This window comes from Callorhinus ursinus, unplaced genomic scaffold (assembly GCF_003265705.2).
Source record: "Callorhinus ursinus isolate GAN/ISIS: 27379988/994484 unplaced genomic scaffold, GSC_fseal_2.0 scaffold23, whole genome shotgun sequence".
NCBI lineage: Eukaryota > Metazoa > Chordata > Mammalia > Carnivora > Otariidae > Callorhinus > Callorhinus ursinus.
The window spans coordinates 1,722,890-1,743,439 of NW_027397085.1; the positions used below are offsets into that span (position 1 = coordinate 1,722,890).

General features: G+C 46.8%; 2 protein-coding genes across 17 annotated transcripts in view; one reads left to right on the plus strand and one right to left on the minus strand.

The window, feature by feature from the left end:
• The window catches only part of LHFPL2 (LHFPL tetraspan subfamily member 2), a 154,587-nt gene that overhangs the window by 124,497 nt on the left and 9,540 nt on the right, over positions 1-20,550 (plus strand). For 13 of the 16 annotated variants that reach the window (XM_073905287.1, XM_073905291.1, XM_073905290.1 and 10 more), the window contains one exon: positions 5,428-6,061. The exons of 1 other annotated variant lie outside the window; for it this stretch is intronic. In XM_073905287.1, coding sequence (XP_073761388.1) covers positions 5,632-6,061 — 430 coding nt within the window. In that variant the 5' untranslated portion in view covers positions 5,428-5,631. Of the gene's footprint in view, positions 1-4,116; positions 5,055-5,102; positions 5,214-5,427; positions 6,062-20,550 lie in introns of those variants that run through there. 2 more of the 16 variants (XM_073905294.1, XM_073905295.1) reach the window with 2 other exon arrangements.
• LOC112839637 (actin-related protein 2/3 complex subunit 3) lies at positions 233-1,096 on the minus strand. Its single transcript, XM_025892625.2, has one exon. It carries the CDS (start codon positions 1,008-1,010, stop codon positions 474-476), a length of 537 nt encoding a protein of 178 aa, XP_025748410.1. The 5' UTR covers positions 1,011-1,096; the 3' UTR covers positions 233-473.

The window sequence follows — 20,550 nt, forward strand, 5'->3', positions numbered from 1 at the left end:
TGTATAAATATATGCATATATATTTATACATGTACACATATACATAATCATGTATGTCTATATATGTATAAAATTATTCTGATTCTGAGGTGTACTCAGTATTATTCCTCCCAAATGTGATGCAGTAGGAATAAAGAGTGTCACCTGCAAAGCAGTCTCACCAAAAATATTTAAGCTGATTCTGAACTAGCCTTTAGATTTCACCTCGTTTCTTTTTTTTTTTTTGACATGGAATGTTAGAAATTTCTTTATTCTTACTTATTTTTATTAAGCACCAGCTTAATACTGCAGAAAATTTCAAATCACCCATTCTTCCCTCCCTGCCCCAAATTCTTGATAAAAGAGCTCTTCAAGTGAAGACATGCTCTCTTCTCTCTTCTGTATAAAACTTTATCAAATAAAGGCAAATAACTGTGTACACCTTGCTGTAAAATGCTGCCCACGGCTGTGGAAAGTGTCTGCTCAGGCTCCTTTCACTGTCCAGGTCCTGAAAGACTCTTGTTCATGAACTGTCTCTTCACAAAGCAAGTCCACCACTTGCTAGGTTTATCATTCTGAGGGTCAAAAACTTTCTCACAAAGTCTCAGTCCAGTCTCTTGTCTCAGCTGCTGTAAGTAGGCCCTCATCACCTCATCTTCCTGTTTGTTTGCAGGTTTGGCATAAATTGCATTAAGTGGAAAACCAGGCTCTCCAGGAATGGGAAAATTAGTGATTCCCAGTGTATACATTTCTTTTTCACCTTGGCTTTTGGAATTGCACTTTTGGAGTTTCTTTAGACACTCAGAAATGTACAGAGTTATATATATCAAGGTTCTATCAGCTTCATTCTTAATCTCATAGTTTTTGAAGAAGACATTGGCCTTAAAATAATAGATGGCTTCATCCACAATATCTGTATCTTTTGTCTCTCTAGGGGCAGGTCCTTTGAACTGACTTCTGATAGGCAACAGTGCCATGTTTCCAATGAGTTTGGTGTCAGGGTCCATGAGAGAAGAGTGGTAAGCCGGCATCTTGGCGGCGCCGGTGTTTCAAGCCAGACGAGGAGGTTGGGGTTCGAGCCTGGCGCTTCCGGTCCGGGGGCCCGGGCGGGGTAGGCGGAAGTTAGTCACCTTGTTTCTATAAAGCAGGGAATAGAGAACACTTTAAATGACATCATGAGGAAATGGACAAATCAAGATTGTTGGGTATTCTACAAGGCAACTGGCCTGGTATCTTAAAAAAAAAAGCCTCAATGTCAAGGGAAAAATGCAAACAGGGTTAGGGGTGAAAGGATCGTTTTTTACTAAAAGAAACAAGATACAAAACCAAATGAAGTGCATGAGCCTTGACTGAGTCATGGTTATAAGAAAACAACTATAAAAAATGGGGCAGGATAGGGAAATTTGAGTGTGGACCAGGCTTTGGATAGAAGGAAAGTATTGTCAGTTTTTTTGGGGTGTGTTCATTTTATTGTGGTTATGTAGGAAAATGTCTTTATTTTTAGGAGGTGTATGCTACAGTGTTTAGGGTTGAAGTGTCAAGACATCTGTGACTTGTTTTCGCATGGTTCAGAAGAAAATGAGTGTTAGCGTGAGGCTGTATACCAGTGTCGAAGCTGAACGTCCATAGTCTGTTCTTTTCCACTTCCATCTATGTTTGCCAGTTTTCATAATAAAGTAGAAAAAGAGAACTGAAGTGAAGAAGCAAGCTCTAGTGTTCTTCAAAACTCTGTCATGGCTTCATTCACGGGCTTCGCTGCTCTCGTAATGGCGGCACACTTGGGTAGCTGTGACGCACCTGAGTCAAGTCCTTTCACCTCCTCTGCTCCTCAGTCTCTGTTACGGTCATCTCCCGGCCACCTGGCCCCGGGTGGTTGTGCTCCACCTGCACCTTCTTCCCTGCTCACTGTGACAGCAGGAAGCTGCCAAAGATAGGACCCTGTGGTGGCAGTGACAGACCCAGTTGAGCGCAGCCTACTACCTTCACCCTTGTTTTAAATATGAGGGCTTTGTGGAGACCGGCCACTTGTCACTTTCCCCTTGCTCTGCATTCTGACTCTAGTATGACTGCAGATCATTACTGTAGGTTTCTGTAGGAGTCTCTTTTTGTTGTTGTTGTTGTAGTTTCTTATTACTCGCTAAGAGGCTTTACTCTGCGGACCTTTGTGAGAATCACAGCATCATTTTCTGAAAGTCAGAGGACTGTCCAGATGAGGCCCAGCCATCAGGGATAAGACAGTGAAGTCAGCTGTGCTGGAGTGGAGATGTATGTAGTGGCCTGTGGAGAGAAGACTTCCATATGGAAGGTCAGCGAGGGCCTGGTCTTATTGAGTGAGTTGTGGAGAAGCAGGGAGTCCGGGGGACGTCCGTGGAGGCTGTGTTGAGCTCCGTGCTGGGATCCCCATGGTTCACAACATCTGTCATGAGGATCTGTTTCCCCTTTGATATGGATGTTGTGTCGGCAGGGGTCTCTCCTCGCACATGTGACGTGGCCAAACTGGGACACTCTACAGAGCACAGGCTCCTGGTGAAGCCCCTTGATGCATTTCCAGATTTTCCCTTGTCCTGTCGATCTGAGGACTTGTTTTGGATCCCCAGGAAAGCCGGTCAGTCGGCCTTGTGTGGTATGGCCGTCCCACTTAGTTATTAGCGGACTGGGCTGGAGAGAGCAAAGCATGTTATCTCCCTCTTCCAAACAGGCGAATAAAAGCTTCCTTCCAGCCATGCCCGCCTGGATGTGAGAATTTGGTGCCGTAGATGGGGGATTGTTCTAGCATGGACAGACAAGAGAACTACGTTCTGTGAACTTAACCACTTGGCTCCCTAAATAATCCTGCCCTAAATGGGGCCCGGACCATTTTGCTAAGCCTGAATGTGCCACCTTCCGTTCCCCTGAAGTTTCACACCCTTTCTCTTCATAAGTGGCGACCTGACTGCAGGCCTGACTCTGAGCCGAGCTTGCTGCCCAGGACAGTGGACACGTGATACGGTCATTAAGATCCAGGTCGCTGGAGAGGTTGTAGCAGAGCCCCGAGGCTCTGTAAGAGTACACGCAGAAGTTTTATGTTCATATTGAAAATTGTCCATTAAACAGAAGAGGAGCAGGGATCAAGATCGGCTAGCATCTCAGTGAACTGCTTTCTAATCAAATGAAAAGACTTAGTAGAAGCCTCATCTTCATCTAATGGGCTGGCTTTCCACTCGTCGGTGCAAGGTGTGTGCGAGCCTGGTGGGCGGGCAGGTGCGTGCAGCTTGTGGGACCTCCCGGGAGTCATTACTGGCTTGTTAATTGTTCTCATTCAGAATGATCGTTTCAGACTAAACTATCTCCTCCCAAGCTTTTTTGTATTGTTAACTCTTGTCTCAAAAAGGCATTTCTATTTGGTGGCATTTGGGGTTGAGTGGTGGTGAGATGAGCGAGGGGGAGTAAGTTCTCCTTCTGGCCTAGTGCTAATTTATTTCGCAGTTGAGTTTGGCAGCGGGTTGGGCAGTGAGGAGGTAGGAAGTAGGACCAGGACCCACCCGTGAAGCCTACCGGGGAGGCTGACACAAGTGACCTCATCCGTCTCTAAATAGCATGTGCTTAATGTTTGCGTGTAATGACCATGTTTCTGTTACCAGCCAAGCGCTTCCAGCAGTTACACTGTTGTCTGACCAGTGTCTTCCAGGCTCAGGGAAAGGCTTCTGAGGGAAGCGAGGTGATAGTTAACTGAGTGCTTACTTACTGCCAGGCCCTGAGGGGCTCTAACAGGTTCTTGGTAGTTTCCTGAAGCAACACTGTGAAGCGGGATACCTTACTGTTGCCATGGAGTAGGTGAGGCAGCTGAGGCGTCCACATGGCCAGTGGGTGGTGGAGCTGGGTTTGGAACCCAGACCTGACAGACTCCAAAACTCCTAGAGTGGAACCCGCTTCTCCCTTCATGTGCTCAGCAGAGCCGCACTCAGCAGACACACGCACACGCATGTGCACACGCACACTGACGATGAAGGGCCTATGTCCTTACTACTGTGTTAGGTAATTTCCCAAAAGAGCATCTTGTGTAACTAGAATGATATGAGGATTTGTAAATGTGCCACGTTCTAGGAGATAAATAGTAATCTCTCACTAGCATGTCCACTAGTGTGGTGTGGACGCTTTGACTCTGGGCTTCCTTATTTCCCCATGCCCTTCCTCGTCACTAACTCCCTGCCCCACCCCACTGGGGCTCTTTCTGGTTCTCGTGAGGTTGACATGACCTCAGTTTAATCATGTCTAATCATTCACAACACAGCCTCGTGCCCAGATGTCAGATGTGAACTGTGTGATTCTTCCTGACCTTGGAGAAGGGGCAGCAAATGGGGCGGCCGAGGAGCACTGTACCCCTGTTTAAGGGTTCAGGCCCCTCTCAAGGAGGTTTGAACCTTAGAGCACAGCCCTCTGGTAATGAAGCCATTTGTCCCTGGGAAGAGAATGAGCCCTTGTGCAATCAGAAACAATGGGCATGTTGAGTTGCAGACATGGGGTGAATGGAAGCTCAGGCAGAGGCACATGGGCTGAATTGGGACAGTTCAAGGAATGCATTCTTCCTCGGCAAGTTTCTGGCAACAAGTCTCCTCAGTGGTAATGATACTTAGTCAGTGGTCATTAATGCCCGTTTTGAAGGATTTCCCCGAGTGAGTAAGTCATGAATTCTTCAAGGCTTTCTTATTTTTTCCTCTTTTGAGTTTTAATTAGTGTAGCTTTTTGTCCAGAAATCACCCTGTGAGAAATGAATAAAAATAAGTTTGGGGAGCAGTGTGTTGTTATTTTTCATAGTGTTTCCTTTTATAAATTCTCACTTACCTATGAAGCAAACCCTCCCTCTTAGGTCTCTGCCACTAATTTGATTCCCAGGCAATAAAAGTGGGTGTTGCTGCGCTGTCTCTAAGCAAAAGCTTTTGGTGCGAGTTTTTCAAAACTCACCTCATCTCGTACCAAGACAGCAGGCAGAGAGTCCCTGTGAGCTTTATAAAAACACGGCCAGGCTGTCGGCAGCGTTCGTTGCCTGCAGGTCCTATCGAGATCTATCTGGCTCTCCGTGCCGTTGACCTTGTCTGGTAAGAGATGATGGAGCAGGAGCCCTATCCCGAGAGTGCCGCGGCTCTGGCGGGAGCTCCTGTGCCGAAGCGTCGGCCCCCCGCCGACCCGGAGAAAAGGGAACCACCGCACGCAGGGCGCGAGAGCTCGCGAACGGAGAATGGGAACAAAGAAAACCGGTGACCGCGGCGCGCCGGCCGGGGACCGGGATCTGCTCCGGCGGGGGGGCGCCGAGCGGCACGCGGCGGCCCGGGCTGGGGAGGGCTGGGGAGCGCGGGGAGCAGCCCCGCGGCGCCCGCACGCTTGGCTTTGGGGGCCGCGCGCTCGCTGGCGGCGGCGCCGCGGGGCGGAGCCTGGCCGCCGCTCACCGCCCTCCTGCCTTCCCTCCCGTAGGTGAGGCCGCGCTCCGAGCTCGGACATGGCAGCATGACGGCCCGGCGCCGCGCTGCCAGACGCCGGCCAGAGGGAGCCCCAGGCTGTGGGAGTGAGCGCCCGGAGCAGCGACTGCTTCCTGAGGCCGCCTGAGCCTCCCTCCCCACCCGCTGGCTGTTCTTCTTCACCCCGTGGACTCCTGACTTCTCCGCCTGGAACATCAATATGTGTCATGTTATTGTCACCTGTCGCTCGATGCTCTGGACCCTCCTGAGTATTGTGGTGGCTTTTGCAGAGCTCATTGCCTTCATGAGCGCCGACTGGCTCATCGGCACATCCAAGGGTCGCAGCGGCGCCGAGCCCGAGGACCGGAGCGGAGGCTCGTCGGAGCCCTACCACCCGACCTTGGGCATCTACGCCCGCTGCATCCGCAACCCCGGCGTGCAGCACGTGCCGCGGGAGACGCTGTGCGGGCCCTATGCCGAGAACTTCGGCGAGATTGCCAGCGGCTTCTGGCAGGCCACCGCTATCTTCCTCGCCGTGGGCATCTTCATCCTCTGCATCGTGGCCTTGGTGTCCGTCTTCACCATGTGTGTGCAGAGCATCATGAAGAAGAGTCTTTTCAACGTCTGCGGGCTGTTGCAAGGGATTGCAGGTAAGTGTGCGGGGAGACGGCGGGGCCCTTGCGCTGTGCGTGCTGCGCACCTGCTGCTCTGGTCCATCCCTGCTGGTTTGGAAGGCCGTCTCCTGTCCGCGCACACTGGCTTGGCAAAGACTGTTCCAGGCAACAGGAGTGTGCTGCCCTCACGGCTCCCCTTCCCCTGTTACGCCTGCTCTTTCTCTCCCATGTTCCTCTTCGCTGATTTCCTTGGGTTTTCTTTCTTTTTTTTTTTTTTAAAGATTTTATTTATTTATTCATGAGAGACAGACAGAGAGACAGAGAGAGAGAGGCAGAGGGAGAAGCAGGCTCCCAAGGAGCAGGGAGCCTGACGCGGGACTCGATCCCAGGACCCTGGGATCATGACCTGAGCCGAAGGCAGACGCTTAACCATCTGAGCCACCCAGGCGCCCTCCTTGGGTTTTCTTAGAGTGACTACTCCTACTGTTTTGCTTTTCCCATTACATTAAAAAGCATGCTTTCCACGTCCGTGCATCCCACTGAGGAAATTCGGTGAGAGAGGCCCCCCTGCAGCAGGCCGCGTGTGCTAGGAAGGAGGGCATGTGCCTGTGCGGCCTCCAGGCCAGGGCAGTGGTCCCGCCACGCACGCTCAGCCCCATGCCCAACCGCAGGATGATTTCAGCTTGGGGAGGGGAAGCAGCAGGCTGGGAAGGAGGGAGTATGGGCAGCTCTGTGTTTAATCACATTCAGGTTTAAATTGTCTGTCTCCCGGAGCCTGACAGAAGGTTCTGTGCATTTAGATCTGAAAATACAAACTAACTGTTCCACTCTCAGGCAATCCCTCACTAATGAGCTTGTTAGAAATTGGTGGAAAGAAGAGTGTGCGCCCTTTACGGTGATCCCAGAAGGGAGGCCGGGAGCTGTGAGAAAACTTCCACGCACACCAGCACTTCGATAGCCTTTCCCCTATGGGTTTGAAAGGTGGATCCTGAGCCAAGCGGGTATCGCTCAGTCTGTCTAGGCTCAAGGGATTTGTTCTGGATGGCAGGAGTAAACACATAGACACGCTGCAGTTTGAAGATACCGTCAAGGAACTAAAGGACTAGACTCTCGCTTTGATTTTTCAGGGGGGAAAAAGATCACTTTTTAAACAGTTAGAACCAAGGCATTTGTTAATCTGAACTCCAACAGGAGAGCGGTAATCCACCCACAAACCCTAACTGAAGGGCACGGGTGACTCATCCCTCAGCAAATCCTAAAGCTTTGTGCGTGGGACTCTTCAACAGTGAAGGTAAAGCACTGAGCCTGGTGTGCAGGGCTGTGAGGAAACAGACCCCAAGTGAATTAACTCTAGTCTAATAGCAAACTCTTGAGCTCAGCAGGGCTGGCTTCCAAATCAGCAGATCAAACCAACAGTTATTTCCCAGGCAGCTGATAAGATAATGTTTTCTGTTCACCCAGTCTTAGGGGAGCCCCCATATATATGTGTGTGTGGTGGTTGGTGGATTAAGGGGCCTAGAGAAACGAGAGAGGGCGTGCTGCACGGTGCTGATCTCTTTGCATGGGGGGTATCTGGGGCCCCCATCTCTCCGAGAGGACTAGCGGGTTGATGAATGACTCGAGCGCTCCTAGGCATTCACAGCACTGGGGAGGCCAGGGTTCTCGTTTTCAGTTTTGCTTGAGATAAATGCTTGGCATTCCTCATCTGAAAAATAGGGACATTGGAAAATATAACCTTACCTTAGATTTTTTTTACCTTAAATTTTTAATTCTCTGAAGTTCATTATCCCTTTTATTCACTTCTGAAATCTGAAGTTTATCCCCTTCAGCTTGGCATTTTACCTCCCAGCTACATTAAATAAGATTCATCTTTTTCTTGTCAGAGAAATGCCCCTACTTTATTGCCCTGAGACACACAGTGCCTCAGAGGTATGTGCATATATGCTGTGTGTATCTTAAAACTTCTGCTGAGAAGTATTACCAAAGGCTTTTGAAAAGCCAGAATAAACAGGTGGACGAAGAGAAGGCAGCATACACAATTTATTAATCCTGTCGAAGAGCCCGGGTTGACCAGAGAAGTGGATTTCTGTGTAATTTTTCCTTACTAGTATATTTCCACATCCGTGGTGATTCATGCCTTTACGATGAATTTTATCAAAGTGCTGGTATGCAGGCAAAACTCCTGGTTTGTCATCCCTAAGAATGTTTTTCATCCTGAGAAATTTAGTTCCTTCTAGCACTCCTGGCCGTCCATAGTACGAATGGGGCATCTTGGGCCATAACACCTTAAGCTGTGTTTTACAGTCATTCACAAGCAACTTATGGTTACCCTTTCAGTCTTACAGACTATTTACATGCAGGTTTTGAAGGGGGGGCAGTACAAAGGGAGAGGGAGAGAGAGACTCCCAAACAGGCTCCATGCCCAGCATGTATCCCGATGTGGGGCTCGATCCCACGACTCTGAGATCATGACCAGAGCTGAAATCAAGAGTCAGATGCTTAACCAACTCAGCCACCCAGGCGCCTCCATGCAGTCTTTAATAAGGTGTTAGTCCAGTGAACTCAGTCTCTAAGAATGAGGATTAGTCCAACAAATCTTTTGGGGCTCTTGTTTGCTATTTCACATAAATGACAAGAGTGTTCATTTTGGCACAAAGGTCAGTATATGTCGTAGGAATTATTCATACACTCCAGTGAATTATTCCTGGCTTCTCCCTCCCTCTCTCCCTCCCTCTCTGTATCAGGGCTCTGGGAAGAAGGGTTGAAAGGAAGGAAATAGTAGCATACCTGAGGTGCTAGTCTGTTGGTCACCTGTCCGTCCCAAAAGTCTAGATTTTCTAAGAGAACTTTCTCCCCACCCCTCTCACTTAGGTTCCCTCTGAGTAAACACAGCATCTCAGAGAGTCTGAAATTATTTAAAATTTTGAATTGGCAAGAGGCAGAGATTCCTATAAACCAGACCATCTCTCTAGAGCCCACTGATCTAAGGCTAAGGACTGAAGTACAGGAAGGAGTAGTTTCTCTGCCTAGCCTAGCAGCATCCCTGTTGAACAGAAATCTCGGGCGAGATGGACTATGCACTGGGCAGGTGACTCCCTCATGGTTCGGGGAGGGGGCACATCTTGTAAGGGATGCTTGGTGGGCTCTTTCTCTCCTAATGGAGGTCTATACTGGGTAGTTCAAGCCAACAAAATGGCAGCCATGGTCCTTGAACCTATGGCTGAGAAAGTTGCCCCACCAGTGTCTGAAACAGCTGACTTGCTTTCTCTCCTGTCGGCCAATATGTAATAGCATCTGGGCAGCACCAGCCTCAGCCAAGGACTCGGTGCAGCTGCTAACGTCAGTCTCCCTCCCCCCCGCCCCCCCCACACCCCCCCACGGTTCTCAGCCCCGCATCTATGTGACATGGGAACAAATGGTGAGAAAGGAGCTGTTGCCAGCGCAACAAGAGCATTCTCTGGAAATACACTCAGACTGTGTTTGTTCTTAAAACTTTCATTTTGGCAAAAATAACATTTTTTTAATATAACTGGAAGAAAAATTACAAGATACTGTAAGCATATTCCTTACTGTGACTAATTTTAAAGAATAAATAGGCCTTAGATTTGTGTAGACTCATTGTCTATAGAAAGTGTAACATAAATTATCAAAATCTGGGTATTTTGATTTTAGAAGTGGATGTGAAAGAATTTGCTACCTCAGTGGAACTCTCAGAATCTATGTTACTTAAAAATAAGAAGAAGATACAACTATTGACTATCACATCAACCCAGATATAGGATTTGCCTTCAAGGTCTAGCCTACTGCTGGGCACCCATCTGACGTTTCCTAAGTACTCAGCACAGACGCCTTCGGAGTTCAGTACTTCTCTCTCTCGGCAGCAATTAGAGGTCAAGCCTCACCTGCCTCTGGATCAGTCCTGACCTCACCTTACAGTGGCCATGAAATGGCCAGTAATTGACCTCACTTCTCTGAACCTCCTTTCTCACTTGTGAAATGGGTATAATGAGGTATAATACATACCTCAGGGTTGTTTTGTGGGTTACATTAGATCATATATGAGAAGAAAGGCTTAAGCCGAGTACTCGGCACATAGTAAACAATAAGTGGTAGCTATGTGGTTATTGAAGTTTTTCTGCTTTCTTGGCAGGATTTAGTTGGTTTTTTTTAATGTTTCCTAGAATTGCTGCATTTTAAGGAATAGTGGTTTCTCTTCCAGTCTTTAGAAGTGACCTTGTTCTATTGAAAAATCAAACATCACTGTGTTGTTTGGGCCATTCTTGGCCCCTTCATAACCTGCCTGTGTTGGGGCTAAAGAGTGTAGAGTATTCCTGTGGCTTTGGGGTGACTGTGGGTGTCCTTGGGGCGTTTTTTTAAAAAGCAGAAGATAGCAGTTGAGTTGACAGGAAAACCAAGAACTTCTTGCTCTCACTGCTCTTCCGTCTGACACACAGTCTCTAATTCCTCTCCTTGCTGGAGGCAGCTTCTCGCAGTTGAGCCTTGACTGCAGGTGGCTTTTCAGGCTCCCCACACAAACTAAATCACAGGCTGATTGGTCTTCACGAGGTGAGGACTTGTCCAGAGCTTGGCAGAGCCAGAAACACACATCATCTGGAGCCCTCTGGGATTCATTACAAAAGCTGGGTAATCGGCCAGCAGGGTCGTCGCCCCCAGCTGTCTTCCTTAGGTTGTGACCTGGATGTAATCCATAATGAAACCACAGAACGCAAAGATCCAGGTTTTCCATGACAGCATCAAGCAGTTTGTTTTTAGAAACGCATGTAGGGCTCTCTTAGAAGTCTATGGAATCCCCAGTGACTCAGGTTTGGGACAGAAGCCATTAAAATGAGCTCAGGATTTGGCTCACTAGTTTTGGCCTGGACTATTCCACTGGGGTTGCCATGAGGGCTGGACTAGCACATGAGTTGCTGGGCCTGGCTGCCTGCTATCTTTTCAGTCTTCCCTCATATGCTCATTGGCTTCTTTGGGTCTGGTTGGCTCTCACGCTCTCTGTTCCCCATAGCCCTCTGTCTCTCTCTATCCGTTTCAATCCAACAGGATCGCCTCGGCCAGCTGCTCCACCAGTCTGACCAGATAGATGGCTGTGGGCTGAACTCTGCCTTCCCCGGTCTGGGACAGAGGGCGTGCTCCTGGGACTCGCTCTCTGTCGTCATAGCTCAGCTCCTGCTGTGCGCAGGCTCAGCTTTCTGGGAAGTGAGCAATGACTGAGGAAAGAGGAGGACAATATGCAAAAAAGGGAAAGGAATAAAAGAAGAATCTGAGAGAGGAGACAAGTGGAGGGTTTTGCCTTTGCTGCTTGTAGAATTGCTTTGTTGTAAACCAGAAGGTATATGGGAGTATGGGTAGGCATATGAAATATACCGTGATCACCATCTAGGACTGGGTATTGCCACTGCTGTTTTTCACAGGCTGAACAATAACCTTAGCATCAAGAAGATAACCACGACTCAACCTGGTCTCAGCATATATTTTGACTTGTCCCTTGCTCTACCCATTTACTTCTGGGCCAGGAAAATCAGCCACTGGAAAGGAGAAAAATAAGAACAGGGGCTTGGAAAGCATAGGGAGAGAGGAAGAGATTCCTAACTCTCACAGACACCTTGTCCCATAATTTTACACCTGGAAAACTTACTGGCTTTCTCCAAGAAGGTAGCGTGACCTTGACTGCCCAACTTCAAAATCCCCTCAGAGAAAAAGCATGAGGAAAATAGAGGAAGCATCTGGTGCTTTTCCTTCTTAGAACAAAGCTCTGGAAGCTTCCGGCTGTCAAAGGGAAGCTCTTCATTTCTGGTTCTCCAGACAGAGAATGCTTCCCCCCAGAAGTCAGGCCTAACAGTTCTGTGTCTGGATTGATTTAAGAATACCACTGATTATGACACATCTACTAATTCATCGACCTCTAGTAATCCCCTGGTAAAAACTGAAGAATGCAGAAATGTACAGCAGGCCAGAATTAAATTTCAGTTCAAGGAGCTTTCATGGGATGCCTACTAAGTACAAAGACGTGTAGACTCAGGTCTCCAATTTCTTCAGTTTCTGTTCCCCAGCCATATTAGAGAGTCATTGTTTCATAAACTGTACCCTAGAGAGGCAAAAAATATATATATAAATCATTATATATAAAGGGAACAGAGAACTACTCAACCATATCATTAGATAAAAAACTACGCCCTAAAAGCAAGTGGACCAAGCAGGCATTAATTTGAGTAAATCCAGGGAGTGGGATCTGTTCTTAAAGAACCAGTTGGAAGGTCTAGAAGAAAATTGCAAATTCTCCTTGATATGCAAACAAAATGTGGAAAGCAGTTTGCCATGGGAACCACTTAATTATAGACGTAGATTATCATGGAGCCATGGATGATGTATGTTCAAATTTCATGAACAAATAATCACTTAAGTATGGCTCTGAACATTTACATGAGCAGCTCAGACGCTTCGTTTTCAGAGGTTGCTGCATTGGGAGTATTCTAAGCTGTGACACCACTTGAAGAGTCATCTGCATCCTATGAAGAACTGTGCTCCAGCAAAGCCAGCCAGTTAGGAGTTCAGTTCCTGTGTACGGGCTCTCCAGTAGCTTTGTTAAATGTCCAGGACTCACTCTCTTTTTTATCTTTTATTTTTCAAAAAAGATTTTATTATTTGAGAGGGAGAGTGTGCGTGCCCACACAAGCAAGGGGAGCGGCAGAAGGAGAGGGCAAAGCAGACTCCCTGCTGAGCAGGGAGCCCAAGGTGGGGCTCCATCCCAGGACCCTGGGGTCACCACGTGAGCTGATAATCAAGATTTGGACACTTAACCGACTGAGCCACCAGGCGCCCCCAAGAATCACCCTCTTTTTTAAAAGATAGCCCCTAGTACCAATGAAATCTAAAATAAACATTGAAAATACAAAGCCAATATTAAAAAGTTTCAAACCAAAATGCACAGGTGCTGTGTGTTTGGAGTTTTTAGGCCAAACTCAGGGCCCTGTGTTGAAAAGACACCTGCTTCAGTAGAGGAGTTATTTAACATTATCTGGACCCTAAGACTTTAGCAGGCAAGAAATTTACTTACTGTTCTAAAAATTTTATAGCTCAGGGCGCCTGGGTGGCTCAGTTGGTTAAGCGACTGCCTTCGGCTCAGGTCATGATCCTGGAGTCCTGGGATCGAGTCCCGCATCGGGCTCCCCGCTCAGTGGGGAGTCAGCTTCTCCCTCTGACCCTCTTCCCTCTCGTGCTCTCTGTCTCTCATTCTCTCTCTCTCAAATAAATAAACAAAATTTAAAAAAAAAATAAAAAATAAAAAATAAAAATTTTATAGCTCAAAAATTGAATTTTTTCACATGTCTTTTACTCTGCTGTACGCTGCATTTTATTTATTTTGGAAGTTTACTTTGAATGATCAGTGTAATTTGGTTATAGTCAAACAGAAGCTCTTTCTTAATCTTGCATGTTGGATGAATGATTTATCAAGAAAATACTTTATAAATTTTTCCCAGTTGCATGTAGTTTAAAAAACAGCTTCTCAAAAAAAAAAAAAAAAGCCTCTTACTTGGAATGAGAAGAAAATGATACCACTAATTCATAGGAAGCACTAATCTGGCTAAATTAGTTTTGGGGATGCATTTAAACTGTTAAGAGTTAAGGCTTTAGAAACTGACAGTGAAGTAATTTGCATATAAACATGAATCATTGCTGAGAAAGACTTCAGGAGGCTTCAACAAGGGAGAAACTGCATCTTTCTTACAGATTGTTTCTCTGTATATTTTAAGGGCATCAGACAATTCTTAATTGATGGTCATTAATTCTGAGTAATTCTAACAGAAACTTCCTCTGGGGGCCTTGGTTGTAAAGTCTTTTTATGACAACTATGCTCTGATTGTCTTCCAAAGAATTCTCTTTATGTTGCTCTATCATCCACTGTCCACCCCGACCCTGCAAAAGTATTTTTCTTTTTATTATAATTCCCTGGGAGTGTTCTTAGTAGGAAACCAGTACCATACTAGATTCTTCCGGGGAGATGGTATGAGCATTAATACAAACTTTAAAAAAAAAAAAAAACTGACACCTGATCCTTCGCTTTTTTTCTCCTTCCCTTCAGAAAATCTTGTTGGTTAAAAACCTCTACTGTTAGGCGCCTGGGTGGCTCAGATGGTTAAGCGTCTGCCTTCGGCTCAGGTCATGATCCCAGGGTCCTGGGATCGAGCCCCACATCAGGCTCCTGGCTCAGCGTGGAGCCCACTTCTCCCTCTCCCTCTGCCTCTCCCCCTGCTCATGCTGTCTCTCTCTCTGTATCTCTGTGTCTGAAATGAATAAATAAAATCTTTTAAAAAAATTAAAAAAAAACCTCTAATGTTATTAATCATGTATGAAGATGACATGTAGATATAATCTGCTTAACAAAGACACTGTGGTAGCAGCTGAAAACCCTTTTGATTACCAGTGAACCCTTTGACCTCCAGTTCCTGATCTGCCTATCAAAGCAGAGTTATTAAATGTCAAAGTTGGGCCCACTGTGGCTTTTCATAAACTCTTGAAATTTTACAATGAGGTGCAGCGAATGCAAGTTCAGATTCTGGATTCCAAAGACAGAGAATTCACAAAGAGCCTTCTTAGTCTTCAGCCTATTACTTGCTTCTTAGAGAGGTGTCCCCAGCCTGACACAGGCAACCTCTGCCCTCTCCTCAGAGGGGCCTCTTGCCCAGCAGCTACTGCCTTTGAATGAATCCTGGTCCACCCTGCTAAGGTCTCCAGCAGTCCACAGCAAAAAGAAAGACAGGGACAGTGTAGTAAGATTTCATAGAGCTGAATGTATTCCATTTAAAGAACTGTCTTTAATTCTCAGATTACATCCTTCACAGTTTTTGTGTTAAAATATCCTCTTATGAAATGAGGAGGAAAGGAGATGATGGTTTTCAGTGTCCTTATATCAGCAAAATAAAAATATTGGCCTTCCAATAATTTTTCTGGCTATTGTACTAGTGTGTGAAGTCCAGAAGTGTGGGAACCACTGTTCTAGAATGTAAGCAAGGGTGCAGATTGTGTCTTTTTCACATTTCTATCTCTACTGTTCAGAATGGGCCCTGCTACATACATAAGTCCTCAGTAAATGTATATTCATTGATAAAAACATGATCCGCGTTATGATGATCTGTCCTAGCAGAGCTATAAATTTCTAGGTATCTGGAAAAAAGTAAAGTGTTCACCAGTGCTGCTAAGCCTCAATCCTGACATGACCTCTGCCCTCCCAGACAGGGCATAAATAGATTAATGGAGCCATTACCCAAAGAACTAATAAGAATCGCTTCAGAACTGGCAAGCACTAAAACGAAATTCTGTTTTGGCTTTTAAATAAATTTTCATTGAAAAATTGAAAAACCTTAATGGGCAAAGTGATGTTAAAGGTCTAGATTAACCAAAGGTGGCAGTTCTTGGGCAGAAATCCTTGATTCATGTTATAACTAATACTTTGTTTTATTACTTCTATTTATAAATACTATTCAAATACCCCTGACTCTGAATGGCGAACTTGACATTTTGGTACTGAGGATAGTGGCCTGCCTGGCATCTGAGAAGTCAAGCAGGCCAGAATACCATCGCTAGATGGCTTTGCAACTTGGGAGGCGTGAGCCCAGGACTCTCCTTGGGCGGAGGGAAGGGCCCTGAGAGCCAACATCTTGGTGTCTGCAGTTGTCCTAAGCAAGACGTCATGCCAGCGAGATGCCGCGGACTGAGGGTGATATCCCCGGCTGGCAGACAGTGAGACAAGCAGATCTCCTGCAGACACGTGGTGGACTGACAGCTATGGTGTGTAGGTAATGGCGCGAGGATGCAGGAGGAGGAGGGCCGGAGAGACAAAGATCATCAGCTGTGTTCTGTGAATTACGGAAAGCCACTTGAAGAGACAGTTGCACAGTGGCCTGACCCGCTGGAGGAGGGTGTAATTTGGGGGCTGTCTGGGAATGCTCTTGGTGCCGTGTTTGTCTCATCAGCTGCCCTGGGAAGAACACGGGATATGTTTGCTTGTGGATGGCATTATTGTTTTAGGTGGATGTGCAATTTTAGACAATTCCCAATCATACAGAATCTCAGAGCAAAGACAAAAATGTAGGTGGATTATATGGCTTACATTTCTTCCCTCTAGGCCAATAGGTTTTAGGTTTGCTTGCAGTTTTCTGCTCACACGGGTGTTCCACATCCTGCGGGAGAGGACATCGTAGCAAACCTGAAATTGTTCCGACCTGCTCACTAGGTTTTCTTTCTAGAAGCTTCTTTAGCCAGAGGCAGCCATTCCACAGTGGCATCTATATTGCGGTGAGGAGGCTGGTGACAGGCTGTAATGAAGGAGAAGGTGTGGATGGAACTCCTTTATTTGTTGTTGTCTTGCTGTGGCGTTAGCAAACCAGCCGGCATGAAGAATAGGTGACCCTTTGTTTTGGAGTGGCCTTTCCCTCCCACAGCACTCCTGTGGTTCTCTCACTTGGTAGCTGTTCCTCATCATCTGCTCTCTGACCTCTTGGAGGAATAAGCCAGCTTTGAGTACGTACCAGTCTCCCCTCTTGGGCCGGACAGGCGTTTTGCTTAGAAGCCCGTCTGGTTTATTTATTTGAGAGAGAGAGCGAGCACAGGAGAGGAGGGAGGGTCAGAGGGAGAAGCGGGCTCCCTGGTGCGGGACTCGATCCCGAGACTCCAGGATCATGACCTGAGCCAAAGGCAGTCGCTTAACCACCTGAGCCACCCAGGCGAGAAGCCCGTCTGGTTTGCAGTGAGGCGGCAGGAGCCGATGGCTCGGGAGCGGGGTGTGCCGTATGGAGCCACAGCGCCTGGATGCGAGGCCCGCCTCCACCACTCGTTAGCCAGGGCCCTACTGAATCCCTGCAGGCTGCAGTTCCCTCATCTCTCCGGTGGGAACAGTACCAACCTCCTAAGACTGTGAAAAGGACTGAACGAACTAAGTTTAAAGTGCTTCACCCGTGCCTGGCACGTTGTAGGGCTCAGTCAGCATCAGTGATTGCCACCGTATTTTAAATTATTCTGACCATTAAACGGTTCTAATCATCTGTATAAACCTCTAGCTTTAAAGTAATAGTTGTGAATGTATAAAATTGGGGGAAGGTGTTTATAGCTTTAGCTCCATGTCATCTTTACTTGGAATCTAGCATTTTTGCCATAGAAGACCTTTCCAAAAGGTTCTTGTGAAGATGTGAAGACTAGAAAGAAAACAGGCATGAGAAATGACGCATGAAGTCAGCCAACAACACAGAATGTGTAGAGGCCTGGGGCCTGGGCACTGAGCGTAGACGTGGGATAGGGATGGAGAGAGAGGCCAAGCGACAGGGAACACACTGCCTCCCGCTGTTAGCGAGTTTACAGTTGAGTGAGAGTCCGTCTGAGCTCGGACGATTGCTGTTCTTTTATGGGACAGATGTGTATTATGTCACAGTTAAGACTTCTCTTTTTTTTTACTATCACTGTTCTATATAGTTTTCCACATAGTTGGTTAACCCTGTACTTGCTCCTTAGAATTTCATAGTTAAAAATTTCAAATAAAAATTACATTTCTTCTTTCTTAAAAGATTAGAGAGAACCTGGGTTAGCTTTGTGTTGTGACTGAGAATGGTCACTAGAGAATGTCTCACAAAGTCCCTGCACGTGAAGAGTGTGTAACAGGTTCATAGCAGGACGGCTGGGAAGAGAATGGCGTGATGACAGATTCAGTGGGTGGGAACTGGACATGGTCTGATGTGGTGTGCCTTCCTCAAAGCATATGTTTGCCTAGGGGTACTGTCAAAGAGAAGTGTCCCCACCTGACAACAGCTGACCTGCCAAGATGCTTTCCGGCTGTCAGCATGAAAGGTGACTTGGGGGAAAATTAAAATTTAGACAGAAAAGCGCAGTAAACGTACAGATAAATGTTAACCAGCATCTCTACCTTTGTTGTAAACCACTCTGTACATCACTTGGTCTGGCACATGATGGTCCCAGACTTAGCGGAAAATAGCCGAACGTGGTATTCCTCTCCCGGGGAGTGCAGACTACGCACACCAGCTGCTCATCCGTGACACTGCCTTCGGGCTGCTGGTGGGAGGGGCCTTTCCTGCACTGCAGAGCAGTTCTGCCTTCTCCTGCCTTCAATGCTGGCACTTTCTGTTGGTCTTTCCATTGTCCAGGCTCGTGCTGCTTCTGGATACCACCCTTAGCTCTTTTGCAAACTGCCACGGTCCACCTCCTTCTTCATTTACACTTGTACCCCTCTACTTTCTGTCACCTGCCATTTTCCTGAACTTCTCCAGGCTTATCCCGGCACTGCTCCCTCCCACAGGTGGTGTCCTGGAAAGGTCCCCCAGGTCAGCCACAGTCTGTCTTTTTAGCTGTCCTCACTGCAGTCAGCCAGAGTTGGAAACAATTTCAGAGTTTTGAGGCTCAACTAAGGCTGATCTCTAGATAACTAAAAATTTATTACATTTAATTAACTTAATGCTTTTATCTTTGTGTTCTTCCAAAGAGCATCACTTTCTAGAGCTAGAAAGGAGGTTTTCAGTGCTTGCAGTCAAGTCCTATGATTTGGACCTTGTGTGGGTTTCATTAGTAAGTATGGCTGTTGTTCTGTTAGCCGAAATTGCCAACTCCTGAGATTCACCTTATCGAACTAAGCTTTTTCCTCCAACTAGTTTAAAAACTTGGCAGGTATGTTACATTGGTTTCCTTTAAAATGTAACATCTGCATCACAGCACCCTGTCTCTTCATTCACCCAGCAAATATTACTGAGCACCTATTACATGTCTTACATTGTTATAAGCAATTGGGATACATAAACTGACAAAGTTCTTTCTCCTCATGGAGTTTACACTGAAGGTGGGGGAGACAAACTGTAAACTAAGTTATTTAGTGTATTAAAAGGTGGTGGGCACTAGGGGAGAAAAAAAAGGTGTAGCCAGGATAAGAGAGGTTAAGTATGCTGGCATGATAAGAGGACAAGTTATAATATTAAATAGGACAGTCAGGGTAGGATTCGAGAACAGATTTAAGGACTTGACGAAGATAAAGGAGTTAGCCATATGGGTAATCAGGAAGAGCTTTGCAGGCCCAGGGAACAGTCAGAATGAAGGCCTTGTTGATAAAGAGTAATGTAGGCTCTGAGACAAAGAGAGGAGTCAAAAATTATCCTAAGGTTTCTGGCCTGAGAGGGTGTAAGAATTGAACTCCCATTTGCTGATAATGAAGTGCACAGGGCAAAGACAAGATTGTGAAGCGGGGAGTGGCAATCACGAGTTAGGTTTGGACATAATTTGTTAGACATCTAAGTGGAGGTCAGGTAGGTAATTGGATATGCAAATCTGGAGATCCGAGTGCAGGAGATGTCAGCCTAGAGTATTTTAAAGCTATGGGACCACGTGTGATCAATGAGCAGAATACAGAGACGACAAAGGATTGAGCCCTGGGCAGTCCAATGTTAAGAAATTGGAAGATTAATGACAGCAAAGGATACTGAGAAGGAAAAGCCAGTATGGCATCCCACCTAGAACGCTGGTGGATGCTCTAAAATACTTGCAAGGAGGGCTGTCCTGTCTTGGTCTTCCTCTAATCCTGTGCTGTATTTTTTTTGTTGTTTGTTTTGAACTTGCTGATTGAAGGTACCACTCCCATTAAGCCTGGAGTGCTCTCTGAGCTGTCCTAGAAGCCAGTCACTCTCTCGTCTGATTTGCCTTACTTCCTGTTAGAGAGATGGCTGCCTGGAGCAAGGGAATGAGGCGTAGGCGGCCTGGGGGCAGCCTCCTGGCATTATGCTTTAGTCAGCTGAGCTGGGTCAACAAACACTGGGGTGCAGGCTAAGCTAAGTCCACATTCCAGGTCTAGGTCCAGGTCTCTGAGTCACAAGGTAGACCCAAAGGTTTAAACAAGGGATCTCCTGCTGGGTTCCTAAATGAGTCCGTGGCTATTTCAAAGAAATGAGTTGAACTCTTGACCTTTGTTATCCAAAGTTAACTGTGACACACCCATCAGGTTTATGGTAAATGCTAAGACAAAACTGTCATGTATACTGAGAAATCAAGTTTTCTGCCCTCAAGGGGCTCAGAGTCCTACGAGGGTACTGCTCTATCCTCAGGGCTGAGTATAATAGGAGGGGCACTTAGGTAACTTAGTAAATAGTTGTTGAATAAGTCTGCAAAATTAACACTGTGATGAAGAGCTGAAGAGGGACAGGGTAGTGGAGGCACACAGACAAGACCATTCTGGCAGGAAGTGGTGACAAATGTTTCACATAGAGGTGACGCTTGACTTGGGTGAGGGGGGCTATTTCCAGGTAGATGGAGTACCCCAGGGGTCAGCATGAGTAAGAGCCCCGTGTTCAGGGAATTGTGATGTGTGGAGTGTGACCTGATTCCTTGAGTATTACTGGCCTAAAAGTGTGCAGCGCCTGTGAAACCCCGCACCAGCCCCCTCCTCCCCTGCTGCCGTGGCCACTCACCTGCTTGGCACCAGGACACTCAGTGGACTCACCTCGCGAATTACCTAATTGGAACCC